This window comes from Bombus bifarius, unplaced genomic scaffold (genome assembly GCF_011952205.1).
Source record: "Bombus bifarius isolate JDL3187 unplaced genomic scaffold, Bbif_JDL3187 scf7180000008274, whole genome shotgun sequence".
NCBI classification, from domain to species: domain Eukaryota; kingdom Metazoa; phylum Arthropoda; class Insecta; order Hymenoptera; family Apidae; genus Bombus; species Bombus bifarius.
This window is the reverse complement of record NW_022884558.1, coordinates 577,735-600,573: the sequence shown is the minus strand read 5'-3', so window position 1 is coordinate 600,573 and position 22,839 is coordinate 577,735. Positions and strand designations below refer to the sequence as shown.

The 22,839-nt window shown below is 39.8% G+C and overlaps 1 protein-coding gene and 5 pseudogenes across 1 annotated transcript; 1 reads left to right on the top strand and 5 right to left on the bottom strand.

The window, feature by feature from the left end:
- Positions 1-1,943: 1,943 nt before the first annotated feature.
- On the top strand, positions 1,944-20,672 carry LOC117212085. The gene is made up of 4 exons (XM_033456563.1): positions 1,944-2,157; positions 14,360-14,700; positions 18,453-18,563; positions 19,486-20,672. The coding sequence occupies exons 1-4, from the start codon at positions 2,020-2,022 to the stop codon at positions 19,724-19,726; spliced, it is 831 nt and encodes a 276-aa protein (XP_033312454.1). The 5' UTR covers positions 1,944-2,019; the 3' UTR covers positions 19,727-20,672.
- Positions 2,886-3,000, bottom strand: LOC117212128 (annotated as a pseudogene).
- On the bottom strand, positions 5,219-5,333 carry LOC117212126 (annotated as a pseudogene).
- Positions 7,546-7,660, bottom strand: LOC117212127 (annotated as a pseudogene).
- On the bottom strand, positions 9,876-9,990 carry LOC117212129 (annotated as a pseudogene).
- On the bottom strand, positions 12,208-12,322 carry LOC117212130 (annotated as a pseudogene).
- Positions 20,673-22,839: the final 2,167 nt, after the last annotated feature.

Sequence of the window (22,839 nt, the reverse complement as noted above, 5' to 3'; positions counted from 1 at the left end):
GAAGACATACGCTGCCCTCTCGTCTTCCTGTCGCCGGAGACGTCGATTCGCGAATTAACGTCGACTTCTCGCGAACTCGCACACGCCAGTTCATCGACGTCGAACTGAGAAATCGCGGTTCGCCCGTGAAATATGCAACCAGCCAGACCGACTGCTTGAGAATTCCCTGGCGAAATATCCTCGGACTGAATTCCAGGCCCCCGTTTCAATCTTCCGCTATTGTAACGTGCTCTTTACAATATTAACGGGTCCACTTATCGAGCGGTGCCGCTGAAGTGTGACAAATTATTGGCCCGAGAACAGAGCAGCACCAAGCTGCAGAGAAGAGGAGGAAACGCGAAATCTCGCTGGGAGGTTTCCATCATCGTCATGGAACCGCCGCTTTCAGCATGTATCGGACCTAACTATCGATCTTTTCCACTAGGTCGACGATGACTGTCCCCATATCTGAACCACTACTGGGTCAAACGTGAATTATCTAACGTCTGCTGTTAAATTGTCCGATCCCTTGAGACGTTCAACGAGTACTACAGAAAATCTTTGACGTGAGACGCGTGAAATATAAACACGTGGGAGGAGGTTGGAAAAATAGTAAGAAAGGTTCTAGTTTCATCGCAAGCATGAGCTTTCACAAGGAATTTTAATTAATCTTCGCGTCAAAGATTCAGAAATCGCTTGAAACAGTCTGATACGGCTCTGCTATCGAAATTCGACTGCCTCAAGTTGTAGCGAGATATTCGTCTTACAAGAATTTAATTAATATAATACGAAAACGATAGGAGATAGGAGCTACTAATTGACTTAAATCAAAGTTCGCCTAGAGATCATTTCTAATTTCTACAAACACAGTGAAGAAGATAAGGCAGATAAAGTCGTGGAAATCCACTTTCAAAAGAAAATATGGAGGAAAGAGTCGCCCAAAGCAGATAACGGCAGTGACACAGACTGAATCAACAGTCTTAGGTTAAAGCAGCCCAGTGATCAGTCAAGTTAAAAATCCGCGAGTAGTTGGTTTTCCACGGTAGAGTTAATCGAGTCTCGAGCTTCGGCAGTCAATTCGGCGATCGATCCAAGGGGGTTAAGCTCGTTCATCGTTCAAGATTGTTTCGAAAGTTAGCGTAAACCAATCTTCCACCGACGATCCCTCTTCTTCGTCAGCCATCGTTGTTGTTAGAACGGACAGTACTTATGATTTCGGTGGTCACGCTGCAAGACCATTGTCAACGTACCTCATATCTCTCTTTCGTTTCTGGCAATATCGTTGAGCAATTTCCCAGCGAAATTATAACGAGATTTTCTCGTAGAAAGTTAATAATTAATTCCTTTACAACTTGCCACGGGGGAGGTTCCAGGTTGGTCCAGTCGACGGAACAAATAAAATAATTTCCCTGTGACTCGAAAACGTTCCGTTGGCTAGGAAGGAAAATTGCTTGTTCGTCGTTTGTATCACCACTTGAAGCTCGGATTAATGAGATGTCCTTCGACGAGAGGGGGTTTATACTTCTCTTTGGTCTGATTCCGCGTCAACTTGAATCTCGTTTCGCTAAATCACCGACAGTTTATTTCATTCTTCGTAAACGATTGATGTAGAAACGGACGAAGGTTGCTTTATTACAGTTCTATTACTCGTTTCGTCCGTTGCTTGTAATTAGAACGCAGTATGAGACGGCTAAATGGAGCTGAATCTTCTTTCGCTGTGCGGGTTTTCCGTGTGGTCGATGTAGTTACTGGAAAACAATAAACGAGGCAGGACGTGTTATTGGAAGGGCGGGATTTGTAGAAAGGCAAATGGGGTCTCGGTTGCTTGATTTCACGCTGATAGTTTCGGTATCGCGGTTCGTTTACTCGGGCTATTTCCTTCTCCCACTTTTCAATGTTAATAAAGTTCCACTGGGACGATGAGTACGTGTACGGGCGGTGTCGCGTGCGATGTAGGTCAGTCGCTTCGAGGAATCTTTAAAATGTCCCAACGACCAGGCAGTAACGTTTCACCTCTTCTTTTGCAGAACCACACGAGACATGAGTCGAAACGAACGTTGTTTCCTTCTTTTAATAATCTGCGTCCTGCTAAGAGATTATCAAGTGAACTCGGACCGGGACACTCGTTTGTCGAGGAAAAAACGATACGTCGTTTTCCCCGAAGGCTCGACTTTCTCTGTAAGTTCAATAAATTCTTCATTCTCTGCCCCCGTCATACTTAGTCTGCTAGTAACACAGCGACGATGGTTGCGGTTTCCATATCCATCGTGACCAATTTTATTTTAAAATGTGCAATAAAGCCAATCTTTGTGCACTTCGTAAATAATATCACGTGGGTCTATTCACCGTCTGAATAATCACGACGTACACGACGAAGCGATAGAATATTCATATTGAGAATTGTGGATCTTGATAGCCGAAATAATGTTATAGGAATACTAAATTTACACTTGGAATTAAAATTAGAATAGTTATATATTTATTTTATCGACGATTTCTAAGATATTCATCGATACACACTTGCACGCGTCTCAGCACTTTCTTCCATACCCGACTGTTAACAGACTGAACACAGTTTACATTCATCTGTTTTCGAGACGCCGCGAGACATACAAGTATCTCTTCTTTTGTTTCTTTTTTTTTTTTTTAACGTGGAGGAAATTCGCATGGACACCAGGCCGCTTCTGGGGAAAGCGGCGTGGTAGTCGGCTGGACTCCAACCGACTAAAACCTCCAGGATGACCGTCCCGGCTGCGATCGAGAGAGGTTCGGGAACCGGTGCGAGCGATACACCGCCCCCCTCTCCAGCGCACAATACTTACCCTATTGGAGCCGTGTGCGGCCATGTCACACCGCGCCTCGTCAAAAGAGCCGCCGTGCCAAGACTGCTTGGCGGCCCCGAGGAAAGCCAACGCCACACTGAGTTCCCAAGCGGTCACCCATGTACTATCCGTGCTCAACGCTGCTTAACTTTCGTGATTGGACGAGAACGAGTGCACTCAACGCGGTTTGGGCGTTGGCAAAAAATTTTTTTTTTTTTTTTTTTTACGTGGAGGAAATCTTCATAGACACCTTACCACCCTATGGGGCGGGCGGAAGGTAGTGCCGGATTCTTACCGGCTAAAACCTCCACGGACGGGACATTAGCCAGTGCGAGCGATTATCGTCGGGCCCCTGTGTGCTTAAACATCCAGCTGCACATTTAACCAAGTACTCCTAGAAAGTACATCCACAACACACGCAAGGGAGGGGGCTGGCCCCTTGCCTGTAGTATAGTACTTTTAAGAGAAATTTTGGTTTTTCCGTCCCATCATATATACGCTCCTATTAACCGAGGATTCGAACTCGCGACGCGTCGTCTTCAGTACAGCGCCTTAACGAGCGTAGCTACCTGCCCCGCCATACAAGTATCTCTACTACGCATTTAACCTAGTCCAGCACAAAAAATTATACATATCTCAATACACCTCCTTAATTTTTGTGCTGCATATTTATTTCCTTTTATAAGTCAATCAAACCATTTTTAAAAGTAATCTAAAATTTTCAAATTTGTTTCTCCCTAGAGCCTTCGTTAAAATATCAGCTATATTGTTTTCTGAGTCTACTTTTATAATGTCAATTCTCTTATTTTCGTAACTTTCATTCATAAAATGGAAGTGAACTTCAATATACTTGGAATTTTTTGTTAAGTTTCTAAATTTTGATATCGCAATAGCTCCAGCATTATCTTCGTCAATTTTTATTGGTCTCTCGATCATTATTTTGAAATTTTTCAATAATTTCTTTACAAATTTTATTTATTTATTATACACGCACTGCTTCTGACAAAGCTCTGCGGCTGTTGATGATTTTGCTTTCTCGATCTCCAGTAAATTGCGTTTCCGAAAAATCTTATGATAAATCCCGTAGTGGATTTTCTATTTACTTTATCTCCAGCCCAATCAGTGTCAACAAAACAATCAATATCTTCAGCATTCAAATTTCTTTTATAAGTTAATTTTAATTTTCTAGTTAAATATAAGTATTTCAAAATTCTCAATGCATATTTATAGTGGGTCCCGTCGTAACTGTTTTGAAATCGACTTAAATAGTTTACACTATAGCTAACGTCTAATCTTGTTCCAGTACTAATATATAATAAAGCTCCTATGAGATTTCTATACCTTATGTCGTCTGAGGCTGATTGTGCGGGTGCTAAACTTAAGTTTTGTTTCATTGGTGTAAAATATAGTTCACCATTTTCTATATTATATTGTTTCACTAATGACTCTATATGACTACTTTGATCTAATTTCATCTCACATTTCTTATGATCGTATTCAATGTTTATTCCTAAGTAAGTCTTTGCTTCATCTAAGTCCTGCATCACAAATTTGTTTGACAATTTGGTTTTAATTTCATCGATTTTTCTTTTGTATTTTCCACATATTAATAAGTCGTCTATGAACAGAATTAGGTATATAACATCATCGCTCTCATACTTCATATACAGACAAAAATCGCTCTCACTTCTTTGAAATCCTAATTTTCTCATATACTCGTCGAAACATTCATACCAAGCTCTTGAACTTTCACGCAATCCATATAACGCCTTTGATAATTTACATACTTTCCCGCTTTTATCGTCGTAACCCATAGGTTGTTTTACAAATACTTCCGATTTTATAGTTCCGTTTAGGAATGCTGTTTCTACATCCATTTGCATAATCGTCATGTGGATCTAGTCATGTGAATTGTGGATCTTGATAGCCGAAATAATGTTATAGGAATACTAAATTTACACTTGGAATTAAAATTAGAATAGTTATATATTTATTTTATGGACGATTTCTCAGATATTCATCGATACACACTTGCACGCGTCTCAGCACTTTCTTCCATACCCGATTGTTAACAGACTGAACACAGTTTACATTCATCTGTTTTCGAGACGCCGCGAGACATACAAGTATCTCTTCTTTTGTTTCTTTTTTTTTTTTTTAACGTGGAGGAAATTCGCATGGACACCAGGCCGCTTCTGGGGAAAGCGGCGTGGTAGTCGGCTGGACTCCAACCGACTAAAACCTCCAGGATGACCGTCCCGGCTGCGATCGAGAGAGGTTCGGGAACCGGTGCGAGCGATACACCGCCCCCCTCTCCAGCGCACAATACTTACCCTATTGGAGCCGTGTGCGGCCATGTCACACCGCGCCTCGTCAAAAGAGCCGCCGTGCCAAGACTGCTTGGCGGCCCCGAGGAAAGCCAACGCCACACTGAGTTCCCAAGCGGTCACCCAAGTACTATCCGTGCCCAACGCTGCTTAACTTTCGTGATTGGACGAGAACGAGTGCACTCAACGCGGTTTGGGCGTTGGCAAAAAAATTTTTTTTTTTTTTTACGTGGAGGAAATCTTCATAGACACCTTACCACCCTATGGGGCGGGCGGAAGGTAGTGCCGGATTCTTACCGGCTAAAACCTCCACGGACGGGACATTAGCCAGTGCGAGCGATTATCGTCGGGCCCCTGTGTGCTTAAACATCCAGCTGCACATTTAACCAAGTACTCCTAGAAAGTACATCCACAACACACGCAAGGGAGGGGGCTGGCCCCTTGCCTGTAGTATAGTACTTTTAAGAGAAATTTTGGTTTTTCCGTCCCATCATACATACGCTCCTATTAACCGAGGATTCGAACTCGCGACGCGTCGTCTTCAGTACAGCGCCTTAACGAGCGTAGCTACCTGCCCCGCCATACAAGTATCTCTACTACGCATTTAACCTAGTCCAGCACAAAAAATTATACATATCTCAATACACCTCCTTAATTTTTGTGCTGCATATTTATTTCCTTTTATAAGTCAATCAAACCATTTTTAAAAGTAATCTAAAATTTTCAAATTTGTTTCTCCCTAGAGCCTTCGTTAAAATATCAGCTATATTGTTTTCTGAGTCTACTTTTATAATGTCAATTCTCTTATTTTCGTAACTTTCATTCATAAAATGGAAGTGAACTTCAATATACTTGGAATTTTTTGTTAAGTTTCTAAATTTTGATATCGCAATAGCTCCAGCATTATCTTCGTCAATTTTTATTGGTCTCTCGATCATTATTTTGAAATTTTTCAATAATTTCTTTACAAATTTTATTTATTTATTATACACGCACTGCTTCTGACAAAGCTCTGCGGCTGTTGATGATTTTGCTTTCTCGATCTCCAGTAAATTGCGTTTCCGAAAAATCTTATGATAAATCCCGTAGTGGATTTTCTATTTACTTTATCTCCAGCCCAATCAGTGTCAACAAAACAATCAATATCTTCAGCATTCAAATTTCTTTTATAAGTTAATTTTAATTTTCTAGTTAAATATAAGTATTTCAAAATTCTCAATGCATATTTATAGTGGGTCTCGTCGTAACTGTTTTGAAATCGACTTAAATAGTTTACACTATAGCTAACGTCTAATCTTGTTCCAGTACTAATATATAATAAAGCTCCTATGAGATTTCTATACCTTATGTCGTCTGAGGCTGATTGTGCGGGTGCTAAACTTAAGTTTTGTTTCATTGGTGTAAAATATAGTTCACCATTTTCTATATTATATTGTTTCACTAATGACTCTATATGACTACTTTGATCTAATTTCATCTCACATTTCTTATGATCGTATTCAATGTTTATTCCTAAGTAAGTCTTTGCTTCATCTAAGTCCTGCATCACAAATTTATTTGACAATTTGGTTTTAATTTCATCGATTTTTCTTTTGTATTTTCCACATATTAATAAGTCGTCTATGAACAGAATTAGGTATATAACATCATCGCTCTCATACTTCATATACAGACAAAAATCGCTCTCACTTCTTTGAAATCCTAATTTTCTCATATACTCGTCGAAACATTCATACCAAGCTCTTGAACTTTCACGCAATCCATATAACGCCTTTGATAATTTACATACTTTCCCGCTTTTATCGTCGTAACCCATAGGTTGTTTTACAAATACTTCCGATTTTATAGTTCCGTTTAGGAATGCTGTTTCTACATCCATTTGCATAATCGTCATGTGGATCTAGTCATGTGAATTGTGGATCTTGATAGCCGAAATAATGTTATAGGAATACTAAATTTACACTTGGAATTAAAATTAGAATAGTTATATATTTATTTTATGGACGATTTCTCAGATATTCATCGATACACACTTGCACGCGTCTCAGCACTTTCTTCCATACCCGATTGTTAACAGACTGAACACAGTTTACATTCATCTGTTTTCGAGACGCCATGAGACATAGAAGTATCTCTTCTTTTGTTTCTTTTTTTTTTTTAACGTGGAGGAAATTCGCATGGACACCAGGCCGCTTCTGGGAAAAGCAGTGTGGTAGTCGGCTGGACTCCAACCGACTAAAACCTCCACGATGACCGTCCCGGCTGTGATCGAGAGAGGTTCGGGAAACGGTGCGAGCGATACACCGCCCCCCTCTCCAGCGCACAATACTTACCCTATTGGAGCCGTGTGCGGCCATGTCACACCGCGCCTCGTCAAAAGAGCCGCCGTGCCAAGACTGCTTGGCGGCCCCGAGGAAAGCCAACGCCACACTGAGTTCCCAAGCGGTCACCCAAGTACTATCCGTGCTCAACGCTGCTTAACTTTCGTGATTGGACGAGAACGAGTGCACTCAACGCGGTTTGGGCGTTGGCAAAAAATTTTTTTTTTTTTTTTTTACGTGGAGGAAATCTTCATAGACACCTTACCACCCTATGGGGCGGGCGGAAGGTAGTGCCGGATTCTTACCGGCTAAAACCTCCACGGACGGGACATTAGCCAGTGCGAGCGATCATCGTCGGGCCCCTGTGTGCTTAAACATCCTGCTGCACATTTAACCAAGTACTCCCAGAAAGTACATCCACAACACACGCAAGGGAGGGGGCTGGCCCCTTGCCTGTAGTATAGTACTTTTAAGAGAAATTTTGGTTTTTCCGTCCCTTCATCTCCCACTCCTATTAACCGAGGATTCGAACTCGCGACGCGTCGTCTTCAGTACAGCGCCTTAACGAGCGTAGCTGCCTGCCCCGCCATACAAGTATCTCTACTACGCATTTAACCTAGTCCAGCACACAAAATTATACATATCTCAATACACCTCCTTAATTTTTGTGCTGCATATTCATTTCCTTTTATAAGTCAATCAAACCATTTTTAAAAGTAATCTAAAATTTTCAAATTTGTTTCTCCCTAGAGCCTTCGTTAAAATATCAGCTATATTGTTTTCTGAGTCTACTTTTATAATGTCCATTTTCTTATTTTAGTAACTTTCAGTCATAAAATGGAAGTGAACTTCAATATACTTGGAATTTTTTGTTAAGTTTCTAAATTTTGATATCGCAATCGCTCCAGCATTATCTTCGTCAATTTTTATTCGCCTCTCGATCATTATTTTGAAATTTTTCAATAATTTCTTTACAAATTTTATTTATTTATTATACACGCACTGCTTCTGACAAAGTTCTGCGGCTGTTGATGATTTTGCTTTCTCGATTTCCAGAAAATTGCGTTTCCGAAAAATCTTATGATAAATCCCGTAGTGGATTTTCTATTTACTTTATCTCCAGCCCAATCAGTGTCAACAAAACAATCAATATCTTCAGCATTCAAATTTCTTTTATAAGTTAATTTTAATTTTCTAGTTAAATATAAGTATTTCAAAATTCTCAATGCATATTTATAGTGGGTCCCTTCGTAACTGTTTTGAAATCGACTTAAACAGTTTACACTATAGCTAACGTCTAATCTTGTTCCAGTACTAATATATAATAAAGCTCCTATGAGATTTCTATACCTTATGTCGTCTGAGGCTGATTGTGCGGGTGCTAAACTTAAGTTTTGTTTCATTGGTGTAAAATATAGTTCACCATTTTCTATATTATATTGTTTCACTAATGACTCTATATGACTACTTTGATCTAATTTCATCTCACATTTCTTATGATCGTATTCAATGTTTATTCCTAAGTAAGTCTTTGCTTCATCTAAGTCCTGCATCACAAATTTGTTTGACAATTTGGTTTTAATTTCATCGATTTTTCTTTTGTATTTTCCACATATTAATAAGTCGTCTATGAACAGAATTAGGTATATAACATCATCGCTCTCATACTTCATATACAGACAAAAATCGCTCTCACTTCTTTGAAATCCTAATTTTCTCATATACTCGTCGAAACATTCATACCAAGCTCTTGAACTTTCACGCAATCCATATAACGCCTTTGATAATTTACATACTTTCCCGCTTTTATCGTCGTAACCCATAGATTGTTTTAGAAATACTTCCGATTTTATAGTTCCGTTTAGGAATGCTGTTTCTACATCCATTTGCATAATCGTCATGTGGATCTTGTCATGTGAATTGTGGATCTTGATAGCCGAAATAATGTTATAGGAATACTAAATTTACACTTGGAATTAAAATTAGAATAGTTATATATTTATTTTATGGACGATTTCTCAGATATTCATCGATACACACTTGCACGCGTCTCAGCACTTTCTTCCATACCCGATTGTTAACAGACTGAACACAGTTTACATTCATCTGTTTTCGAGACGCCGCGAGACATAGAAGTATCTCTTCTTTTGTTTCTTTTTTTTTTTTTTAACGTGGAGGAAATTCGCATGGACACCAGGCCGCTTCTGGGGAAAGCGGCGTGGTAGTCGGCTGGACTCCAACCGACTAAAACCTCCACGATGACCGTCACGGCTGTGATCGAGAGAGGTTCGGGAACCGGTGCGAGCGATACACCGCCCCCCTCTCCAGCGCACAATACTTACCCAATTGGAGCCGTGTGCGGCCATGTCACACCGCGCCTCGTCAAAAGAGCCGCCGTGCCAAGACTGCTTGGCGGCCCCGAAGAAAGCCAACGCCACACTGAGTTTCCAAGCGGTCACCCAAGTACTATCCGTGCTCAACGCTGCTTAACTTTCGTGATTGGACGAGAACGAGTGCACTCAACGTGGTTTGGGCGTTGGCAAAAAATTTTTTTTTTTTTTTTTTTACGTGGAGGAAATCTTCATAGACACCTTACCACCCTATGGGGCGGGCGGAAGGTAGTGCCGGATTCTTACCGGCTAAAACCTCCACGGACGGGACATTAGCCAGTGCGAGCGATTATCGTCGGGCCCCTGTGTGCTTAAACATCCAGCTGCACATTTAACCAAGTACTCCTAGAAAGTACATCCACAACACACGCAAGGGAGGGGGCTGGCCCCTTGCCTGTAGTATAGTACTTTTAAGAGAAATTTTGGTTTTTCCGTCCCATCATACATACGCTCCTATTAACCGAGGATTCGAACTCGCGACGCGTCGTCTTCAGTACAGCGCCTTAACGAGCGTAGCTACCTGCCCCGCCATACAAGTATCTCTACTACGCATTTAACCTAGTCCAGCACAAAAAATTATACATATCTCAATACACCTCCTTAATTTTTGTGCTGCATATTCATTTCCTTTTAGAAGTCAATCAAACCATTTTTAAAAGTAATCTAAAATTTTCAAATTTGTTTCTCCCTAGAGCCTTCGTTAAAATATCAGCTATATTGTTTTCTGAGTCTACTTTTATAATGTCAATTTTCTTATTTTCGTAACTTTCATGCATAAAATGGAAGTGAACTTCAATATACTTGGAATTTTTTGTTAAGTTTCTAAATTTTGATATCGCAATCGCTCCAGCATTATCTTCGTCAATTTTTATTGGTCTCTCGATCATTATTTTGAAATTTTTCAATAATTTCTTTACAAATTTTATTTATTTATTATACACGCACTGCTTCTGACAAAGCTCTGCGGCTGTTGATGATTTTGCTTTCTCGATCTCCAGTAAATTGCGTTTCCGAAAAATCTTATGATAAATCCCGTAGTGGATTTTCTATTTACTTTATCTCCAGCCCAATCAGTGTCAACAAAACAATCAATATCTTCAGCATTCAAATTTCTTTTATAAGTTAATTTTAATTTTCTAGTTAAATATAAGTATTTCAAAATTCTCAATGCATATTTATAGTGGGTCCCGTCGTAACTGTTTTGAAATCGACTTAAATAGTTTACACTATAGCTAACGTCTAATCTTGTTCCAGTACTAATATATAATAAAGCTCCTATGAGATTTCTATACCTTATGTCGTCTGAGGCTGATTGTGCGGGTGCTAAACTTAAGTTTTGTTTCATTGGTGTAAAATATAGTTCACCATTTTCTATATTATATTGTTTCACTAATGACTCTATATGACTACTTTGATCTAATTTCATCTCACATTTCTTATGATCGTATTCAATGTTTATTCCTAAGTATGTCTTTGCTTCATCTAAGTCCTGCATCACAAATTTATTTGACAATTTGGTTTTAATTTCATCGATTTTTCTTATGTATTTTCCACATATTAATAAGTCGTCTATGAACAGAATTAAGTATATAACATCATCGCTCTCATACTTCATATACAGACAATAATCGCTCTCACTTCTTTGAAATCCTAATTTTCTCATATACTCGTCGAAACATTCATACCAAGCTCTTGAACTTTCACGCAATCCATATAACGCCTTTGATAATTTACATACTTTCCCGCTTTTATCGTTGTAACCCATAGATTGTTTTAGAAATACTTCCGATTTTATAGTTCCGTTTAGGAATGCTGTTTCTACATCCATTTGCATAATCGTCATGTGGATCTTGTCATGTGAATTGTGGATCTTGATAGCCGAAATAATGTTATAGGAATACTAAATTTACACTTGGAATTAAAATTAGAATAGTTATATATTTATTTTATGGACGATTTCTCAGATATTCATCGATACACACTTGCACGCGTCTCAGCACTTTCTTCCATACCCGATTGTTAACAGACTGAACACAGTTTACATTCATCTGTTTTCGAGACGCCGCGAGACATAGAAGTATCTCTTCTTTTGTTTCTTTTTTTTTTTTTTAACGTGGAGGAAATTCGCATGGACACCAGGCCGCTTCTGGGGAAAGCGGCGTGGTAGTCGGCTGGACTCCAACCGACTAAAACCTCCACGATGACCGTCACGGCTGTGATCGAGAGAGGTTCGGGAACCGGTGCGAGCGATACACCGCCCCCCTCTCCAGCGCACAATACTTACCCTATTGGAGCCGTGTGCGGCTATGTCACACCGCGCCTCGTCAAAAGAGCCACCGTGCCAAGACTGCTTGGCGGCCCCGAGGAAAGCCAACGCCACACTGAGTTTCCAAGCGGTCACCCAAGTACTATCCGTGCTCAACGCTGCTTAACTTTCGTGATTGGACGAGAACGAGTGCACTCAACGCGGTTTGGGCGTTGGCAAAAAATTTTTTTTTTTTTTTTTACGTGGAGGAAATCTTCATAGACACCTTACCACCCTATGGGGCGGGCGGAAGGTAGTGCCGGATTCTTACCGGCTAAAACCTCCACGGACGGGACATTAGCCAGTGCGAGCGATCATCGTCGGGCCCCTGTGTGCTTAAACATCCAGCTGCACATTTAACCAAGTACTCCTAGAAAGTACATCCACAACACACGCAAGGGAGGGGGCTGGCCCCTTGCCTGTAGTATAGTACTTTTAAGAGAAATTTTGGTTTTTCCGTCCCTTCATCTCGCGCTCCTATTAACCGAGGATTCGAACTCGCGACGCGTCGTCTTCAGTACAGCGCCTTAACGAGCGTAGCTGCCTGCCCCGCCATACAAGTATCTCTACTACGCATTTAACCTAGTCCAGCACACAAAATTATACATATCTCAATACACCTCCTTAATTTTTGTGCTGCATATTCATTTCCTTTTATAAGTCAATCAAACCATTTTTAAAAGTAATCTAAAATTTTCAAATTTGTTTCTCCCTAGAGCCTTCGTTAAAATATCAGCTATATTGTTTTCTGAGTCTACTTTTATAATGTCAATTTTCTTATTTTCGTAACTTTCATTCATAAAATGGAAGTGAACTTCAATATACTTGGAATTTTTTGTTAAGTTTCTAAATTTTGATATCGCAATCGCTCCAGCATTATCTTCGTCAATTTTTATTGGTCTCTCGATCATTATTTTGAAATTTTTCAATAATTTCTTTACAAATTTTATTTATTTATTATACACGCACTGCTTCTGACAAAGCTCTGCGGCTGTTGATGATTTTGCTTTCTCGATTTCCAGTAAATTGCGTTTCCGAAAAATCTTATGATAAATCCCGTAGTGGATTTTCTATTTACTTTATCTCCAGCCCAATCAGTGTCAACAAAACAATCAATATCTTCAGCATTCAAATTTCTTTTATAAGTTAATTTTAATTTTCTAGTTAAATATAAGTATTTCAAAATTCTCAATGCATATTTATAGTGGGTCCCGTCGTAACTGTTTTGAAATCGACTTAAACAGTTTACACTATAGCTAACGTCTAATCTTGTTCCAGTACTAATATATAATAAAGCTCCTATGAGATTTCTATACCTTATGTCGTCTGAGGCTGATTGTGCGGGTGCTAAACTTAAGTTTTGTTTCATTGGTGTAAAATATAGTTCACCATTTTCTATATTATATTGTTTCACTAATGACTCTATATGACTACTTTGATCTAATTTCATCTCACATTTCTTATGATCGTATTCAATGTTTATTCCTAAGTAAGTCTTTGCTTCATCTAAGTCCTGCATCACAAATTTGTTTGACAATTTGGTTTTAATTTCATCGATTTTTCTTTTGTATTTTCCACATATTAATAAGTCGTCTATGAACAGAATTAGGTATATAACATCATCGCTCTCATACTTCATATACAGACAAAAATCGCTCTCACTTCTTTGAAATCCTAATTTTCTCATATACTCGTCGAAACATTCATACCAAGCTCTTGAACTTTCACGCAATCCATATAACGCCTTTGATAATTTACATACTTTCCCGCTTTTATCGTCGTAACCCATAGATTGTTTTACAAATACTTCCGATTTTATAGTTCCGTTTAGGAATGCTGTTTCTACATCCATTTGCATAATCGTCATGTGGATCTTGTCATGTGAATTGTGGATCTTGATAGCCGAAATAATGTTATAGGAATACTAAATTTACACTTGGAATTAAAATTAGAATAGTTATATATTTATTTTATGGACGATTTCTCAGATATTCATCGATACACACTTGTACGCGTCTCAGCACTTTCTTCCATACCCGATTGTTAACAGACTGAACACAGTTTACATTTATCTGTTTTCGCCGCCGCGCACACGCATACCTCCACACACTGACACTCACATACAAGTATCTCTACTACGCATTTAACCCAGTCCAGCACACAAAATTATACATATTTCAATAATTCACATTGATGGTTTTGCTATTATTTGCAGATCGCTCTATGTCTTACCGTGCATACTCTGACACCGGACGATAACATTTTCACGGAAGGAGTCAATTGGGGTATCTCGTACGACCTACCAAACGAAAGCAAGCCGGCTCTAGAACCCCTTTTACAATTGAGACACGATGAGATTAAACCTCTGAAGAAATATGGTCATCATTCGACGGTGAACGCGATCAACAAGAACGTCGTGAAATATTCCGGATGGCACAGAAACGATAAATATTACGTGAAACCAGGGAAAAGCAAGTACCACAAGTCAGACTACTATTACTTGCAACGTAGACATCGCAGGCAACTCTACAACAAACTGGAGACCATTATGAACGCGTAAGTTGCTGAGCAGAAATTTTTTAGGAAGGTAGCTAAGATTATAGGCAGGCAGGCAGTCATTAAATATAAAATAATAGAAACTATACACGATGTCCTGTTTTACGGAAAACAATATCAGCGTATTTTACACTTAGACCGCATATTTTTACGGAAATTCCGATTTTTGAGAAAATAATTAAGCAAGAAGAACCTATTAGATATAACAACAGATACTGTACAGCTCGAATGTTTTATATATTTTTGTGTATATCTAATTCGCAATCGCTCGTCATTCGTAAGAATTCTGCCGAATAATTTCGGTAGTCGTAAATTCGTTTAATAAGCCACAAAACGGAGAAAATATTTGATGTTGAGCTAGGCAAAGAGTGAAAATGTGGATGAAAAGTAGCTGCGGCCTGCGCGTGGTGAGGTCAGAATGGACTTAAGTTAGAGCGATGTCTAATGGTATAAAAAGACAGTAGAGTGCGTGATTCGTCGTCTAGAATGAAGTAGCACGTTGTTTTGCTGAGCGAAACGCTTTCCTACATCGTTGAACAAGCGCTCTATGACGTTTTTTTCGCGTGCTGTAATGGGGTCGAAGAGAAATAAAAACACATGGAATACTACTTTGGCTGTCAAGTAGTCGATCTATGTTCCGCGACAAAGCAATAGAGAGTTTTATTATTGAAGATACTCGGATATTTTCGTGCGCTAGTAATACGTATTCACCGTAACAATTTCCACATTTGCCGGATTTGCTATACTACGATTGTTTTCTGCCGCCAGAAGTAAAAGACGTGTGGATAAGTTAGCTAGAAAAGTGGAAAGATGATAGCATACAGGATAAAAAATTAAACAGAGCCTTTGCTGACTCCTATAAAGTATCCTCAAGAGGATGTATCCATTTTGGTGGCGTAAAAGCGGCGATCTTCTCCCATTTGAAAATCGTAGAGACGAATAAATTTTCGCGCCGGGCTGAGTGGCAGCCTCTATAATAAAATGTAACGGCGGCTTTAGGAGTCTGGACGTGATCGAACGATAGTCGTCCGCCTTTATGGAGAGCCGTCGAGCCGTCTCAGTTTTTTCCCGTGTCATCTGCGATGATGTATTTCGGTCGCGTTAGTGTAAAACGTCGACGTATTGACGGACAGAAGGGAATTCGGCGGATGAAAGTGTCTAAGCGCGTTGAAATTGACGGTAAGACGAAGAAAAATATCGGCTCTTGCCCGACTTGTTTTGTGAAATCGCAACTAAACAAAACCGAGAATCGTGTTCCAAAAAAATTCTATGTAGTATTACGTCAAATACGTTCTATGATATTTTGTTTCTATCTCGGCCAAGGAAAATAATCAAACCACCTCCCTCGTCTTTGTTGGACATAAAGTATCCGGTTATAAAAAAAAGGACACGAAGAAAGAAGAAAAATAAAGGAAACCTACTTCTGCTGTAGTCGTTGGCCCTGAAAGAGAGAAATGATCCGGCAGGATAATTCAGAAACAACTCCAACTAGTATCCCAGCAGCGATTCTACGTTGAACGATGCGCCGTCTTCTGTCTCATACCAACCTTAACCAGCTTTAACACTACTGTGAACCGTCTCCTTGAAAACCACTGTTGCGTTATGTTACGCCAACTACCTCTATCCAGCGTGTAGAATCAATTTTGGGCGCAGGAAAATGGCTTCCTATTTGTTCGCGTATTCCGTGCTTTCACCTGGTAGTGGTGCATTTATCTTCAGCGAGAAAATTGTCAGAAAGCTTTTACTATCCATCGTGTAACTATAGCTTGAAATCAGGAATGTTATGAATTGGTTATTTCTACGCAGAAATAGGAGTGTGTAATTGTCGAATAGGAATTATGGAAATTAGCGCGTGACTGCGTTTGTGCGTTAATCAGATACTTAGAGTGTCTGTTGGAACGGCCCACTGAATCACCTTTGATGTATTATGATGGTAATAGTACCAAATTGAAGGGCAGATGTATCGTATAGTATTGGGTTAATCGCAGTTTCACGTATGCATCGGATGGGCGTGCGTTTTAGAAGGCAATTAACAAGGAAATTCCAATAAACTGGGCGATAGGACGTAGACAAGCCTCGTCAAGGAAAACCATAATATTACAGATGAAACAATTTGAAGAGAGAGGTAACGCGCAAGGAGGTCGCCTGCGCGAACTCAGCAACCATCCTAGTAGTAATCTCAGCCAGTCTCTTTCGATTCGCTCCCGCAAGACTCTGTTCTCCCTTTCAAGGTATCTTTCTGAATTAATGGCAAGCATTTATCCGAATTGGTGATCACAGGATACGACTTTATTTCATGCGGCCGTACGTTTCCTTCACGATATTCTCTTCTCCAACCCTCCGCGCCCTCAAGTAAATATTACGTATTTCAATAAAAGTCCCGACTAATGTCGAAGAATATTTCGCAAACAGGGTAAGTCCAAGCCCTTCTTACAGTATCGTGAAAAAGTTTTACCTTGCCAAATGAATGCAAATAAATACAAAGATGCTTGATATTAAAATATGATTTCTATAAATAAGTGCAAACAAGCTTGATATCGTTTTAAATCTATTTTTCTTGTTGAAAAAAATACGCCAATAACGTTAAGAAATTAAAAAGTCATTGGGAATTTATAAAAAAAGATTAGGACTAATTGTCAATAGCCTTCTTCTATCGCAACGAATAACTCCTTCGTTATATTTCTAAAAATTTAATTTGTCATTTTTTGATACATGCCGACGTGGATCATAGGTCGCAGGAACTTTCATACTTTACCCTGCATAATAACTTTCTAAGATCGATCGCAACTTGGCGACCACTCAAATCAAGGGTGAAATTATTGGGGAGCGCGCAACGAATTTTTGAAACGTTGCTTCAAAGGAAACTTTAATCTTTCTGGAAGAAGGGTCGGCCAGATGAGAAAACATCGTGCCGCCCCTTTTATCCGTCCCCACGTGCAACCAGACGCTTGTTCATCGCCGAAAGGATACATTAATACGCGTTCTGCCACCGTCCACACTCTTTCTTTTCTTTCGTGTCGAGTAATTCTAAAATGCGTTACCTCGAAATCGGGGATGAAATAAACACAGTCTGCATTTTTTGCTAGTCTCCATTCTATTAAAAGGTTCATTGTCGGTCTAATTTACATTTCTTATATTGCTATGAATATATTAGCAAATAATTCTGCTACAAAATCCATTTTTATATTATTTTATATAAAAACATATTACTTTTACACATACAGTGCACAAGAGAAAATTCGAGTTACTACGTGTTTTCATATGAGTATTAGTAAACTTTTTACTGGATATTTTTCGCCATGCTGGAAATAATTATTTATTTTAAGGTACATAATTGTCCAAAAGTATACGGGTACTTTCTTATTTTTAACCAAATACATTTCAATTATAAAACTACGAATGAATCGAACAGCTACGACTCCAGCTTTTATCTATCACAATTACGTACATCAGAAGATTATAACGCGACTAAATCGATTAACATAAAACATTTTTCATCTTTCTTCTTTGAATATTTTATTTATTTATCTATTTGAGTACTGAATTTTTTATTTTATATATGCATTCTGCGGGTTCCTGCATCTTTAAATTTCTCACAAACGCACAGGGATCCGTAATTTACTCATCGTTTCTAATTTTCCTCCCACATCTATGCCGATATAACATAAGAATAGTCGGTAACTCGGATCACGATCGGGATATCTTCTCTCTTCCCGATTTATTTCTCCATTCTAATATTCCGGTTCTTTCAGGATGAACTTCGAAGGGAGAACGTGCGTGTTCCGAGCGCTCTGCGAGGCCTCTCAGCGGCTGATGCCCAAAGGAAACACTCTCATCGAAGAGATGATGAGGATATCATTCTCGTAAGGTTCACAGAGGGCAAAGGGAAAAGGAGTAAAAAAGAAAAGGAGTTCCAGCAGCGCGCGGATTCGAAAGGTTCCCCGCTTCCCATCCGCGATTCCTTTCTTCCTCTTCATTCGGATTCGAGGGAGTGGGCTTTAGTCGGGGATCGATGGGATTTCGGAATAATCTCGTTTCGCCGGAGAAAGAGGCGGACCGAGGCAATGGAGACGAATTTTATTAAGCAAATAAGGTTAAAAGGTTGCCCTTCGTGGATATTTCACGCATTTCAACCCCTATGTAGCCTAAGTCACGCTATTCTCTCGTTGCTCGTGCAAAAAATCACGTTGAATTTTATACATACTAAGATCACTTTCGTGCATTTCGTTCGACGTTTTTTGTATTCTTCTCGTTTTTAGAGCAACTATCAAGGAAGTCATAATTGAAACGAACATCTAGTCGTTGTATAATGATAAATTAATCAGCTCGGGCTAAACTTATCATTTGTTACGATGTAACGAACTAGTTAATAGATTAGCCAAACTCTGCTTGTCTTTTTCTGTTGGCGCTACCAACTGATCGGAGTAATAAATATTTACCGCTAGTATTGTGAAAACATCCGACTTTGGGAAGAACTTTCAAACGTCGCCACTGTAGCGACATCCGCAAAAGGTTAAATATACCGTACAAAAGTATACAAGAAACAAAGTACAATGAATGTTGAAAATTTTGCAACGATTTAGTGCAGTGAATATGTGAAAAAACGCTGTCATTCTACCGAATTGATCATTCGAAAATTCCTGACATTGTTCGATATAAATAGTAGTAAGATCCCATCGATCCGCTTCGATTTCTCGTAATCCGCCACCGCGCGCAGTTGGCAAGTTCCTCGAAGTCGCAGAGACAAGCGACAACCTTCCATTTCCTTCCTGCTGATTGTTACAGCTTCCCTTTGAAGCGGCTGTTCGCTCATGAGCCGGAGGAGCATCATGCGTATAGCAGAGCTCACAAAGCAGGCCATGAGGGCCATGATTGCGCCTCCATGTACGCCGGATGCAGTTTCTCCCTGATCGACATGGCCCTCGGGAAATACGACACATCAGCGACGCGGCGACCTCAACTTCCGCCAGGATATGCCGATACGGTTGAATCTTTCGGAGACTGGGCCAGGTACAACATGAAATAACACGCTGGCTCTACGCCGCTAGAACTCCAAAGGGGTGTTCTCACGGAATATCTGGACGAGAAGTCGGTTTGATTTGCGAAACAAATCTTCTCGTCCCTCTCGATATTAGCACGTTCCGTACTGCGCGACTTTTTCGTTCAAGCAGTTTGATATTTTGCCTATGGCAAGAAGGAAAACTGCGTATTATGTGTATTTTACTTTTCGATATGAATGTGTGTTTTCTCATGAGACGTAGAACTGGTCTATTCGCGTAAGAAACCGCAAAATTAAATAATTAGTAATTTGGCATTAACCATTATGGAACTCAATTTATTTAATAAATGTGAGAATTTGAATGGCGCAGACGGAATTGGCGCGAAACGTAATGTGTTAATGGCATCGAATACGAAAGCTTACAGTGATCGCTGAACTTTAATGGCACTGCAAATAACGTCGATGATAATATCCAGGAGTACCATCCCCTCGAACGTTCTGCAAAGAAGTTGAAAGGAAGCGCAGCAGCAGGGGAATAGTATCGCGTGACGTGTAAGTAACGCGAGTCGGTCTCAAAAATAGCAATATCCGGAACGTAGTAGCGTACACAGCTGCATTTTCGGTAATTGGATGAGCTTACCTATCGGCAGAGCAAGAGCGGTAGATGGAATCGAAGCAAGGGATGAAATAAACGAGTGTGGATAAGGCCTGCTATGGCATCCGGCTGTGTTCAGTTCACCAGTTCCAATCGATAATAACGATTCTTTGTAATATTGTTACACCGTGGGTCAATATATTCGATATAACAGGATTACGTACTTCGTCGAGCCGAATATTACACGAAATCGGGAAAACTGTTTCGTACAGGCAACTACAAATAGATAATCGCGCGAATAAGTCGGCTTAGCTGGTTTCGTGGCTTTGTCGATTTGCGTGATCGCTAGGTGTTGTGGCGTACATGTCTGCTTCGATTTAACTATACAACTTTAACAGATGGAAACATTTGTTAATAGCTCGCTGTAGAATGCGTCGTAGTTCGTTCCAACCAAGCAATTAGAGATAAATATTGATACAAAAGTTTTAAGCGAGGGACTTAACAAACCTGAATCCTCGTCGATTCCGTTACACGAATATCCTCTCGTTTTCTTCCTTCTCTTTCTGTCTGCTCTTCCCTCTCCTTTCTTTCTTCTCTGGCCGTTTTCATTCCTTTCGGTTCGGTACTCCGCATGCACGCATCGATTGTCACTGGTTTCCGCTTTGCCACGCGGTGACGGCGCGTCCACGGTAACGATAAGAGATGAAAAATTGTTGTATGTTTCTGGCCAACGACGCGACGCCGTTTCCAACGATGAACAACAGCCAAAGCCCCGGGACTCGTTCCCGGAGAAATTGATTTTGGATTTATTCGGTGACGTCATCGGCCACAGCCTCACCCTCGACGACGCACGATATTTCTGATACGTAACGGATCGCGTTTGCATCGTTGGACATGCGTGGGTCTTGGCTTTCTATTCGTCTTGTTACGCTCGTCAGAAAAGTTGTTGAGATTTTGTCCTCGTAACAACCGATACTCTCAACGTTCGTTACACAATGCTCCATTCGTTCGACAATGTTTTGTTCTACGCGACCACAGTTCCACGTATACTCGAATCGTCGCTCTGTTTGACGAGGAAATGGCACGAACAGAAGATAAGCTCAGTTCGTTGATTTCCAAGCAGACCGCGTAGAACGGATGGAGTAGAACGAGTCGACACATAGTCAGACGTGAAATGTACGTAGCCTGTACGTTGACCCTACGTCGCTGAAGTAGAATAGCACAGTAAGTAGATGAGTGAGTAGAATGGCCCTGTACGTGGTCGGACGTTCGATCCTTGTAAAGCGACCAATACCCATGGATGGGAAACGAAGTGAAAGAAGGCACATATTTTCCAACTTAAGCTAGTAGAACGCGGCCCATGTAGTCAGACGCGTCATACAATGTCCTTAAGTTGATAAGTGGAACCAATTTGTTCTGCGAGCTCGACTGTGTGCATGTCGATAGAAAAATGAATATTTGTCCATTGTCATTCGTATTGTGCAACTTATCTGAAAAGTATATAACCTGAAAAGCTACTGTCTTAATCTAAACATTGACAGTATTTGCAAAAGTTCTTCATTTTATTTTAAGTATCTTCCTTTAGCATTCTTCTGGATACTTACACACCTGAAAGGTGTTTTTAGTAAACTTTTTATTGGAATTTGGAATCTTCGAAATAGGAGGAATGGACGAGCACACACTGGCATCTACGTGCGAATTTCTTAATCGAGAAAGTCATATGCAGCAGCGGTACGATGAGTACATGAATTATACGAAACGCCGGACATATTAAATTACTGTCACATCGATTAATATGATTTACGTGATGTACAGTCAGTCACGAAAGCTTTTGACGCCTCATAAAAGAGGTCCATTTTTATTTAAATAAAAAATATAAAGGCTTATAGTACCATATTGATTTCCTAATATACTTTCATAAAGCAATAATAAAACAGTTTTCAATTGTTTTCATATAGAACGCACCAGTTTTGCAGTCAAATTTTATAGCATTTTATTCCAATTAGAAAAACTGCCGTTTTATACGTTTTGCACAAATTTTTGTGGTTAACTATATATATATACCTATAAGAATCTCTTAAGTTGATAATTTCAAATACCTAACTCAAAAGTCAAATAATTTCTTAACAAACATTCTTCCTTTCAGTCAAAAGTTAAACGGTATCAACGAGATAACAACTTAATGTTATTAAAAATGTAATGAATTAATTTTTCGTTTTTGTAAATAAAAGCGAAAATATTACTTATACATAATTCTTAAAACGTCATTGACCTGTGATCGTTATAGAACTTACTTAAAGCAAAGACGAACTCCCTTATTTCCCAGTCAGACTGTGCATGCACAAAGAGCAAAGGGAAAAGAAGAGATAACAAAACGATCGGTAAAGAAGGGGCAGAGCTAGTCGCTTTTCTTGTCTCATCCGCGGAATAAAATTCAGTAGCAGCGAACAGATATCGATTCCGTGACAGTGACACCGCCCCAGTTCGTGGGCCAAGCCGGGCGTGGTGTAAGGCCGCTTATAACAACCCTCTTTTCCACGACGCT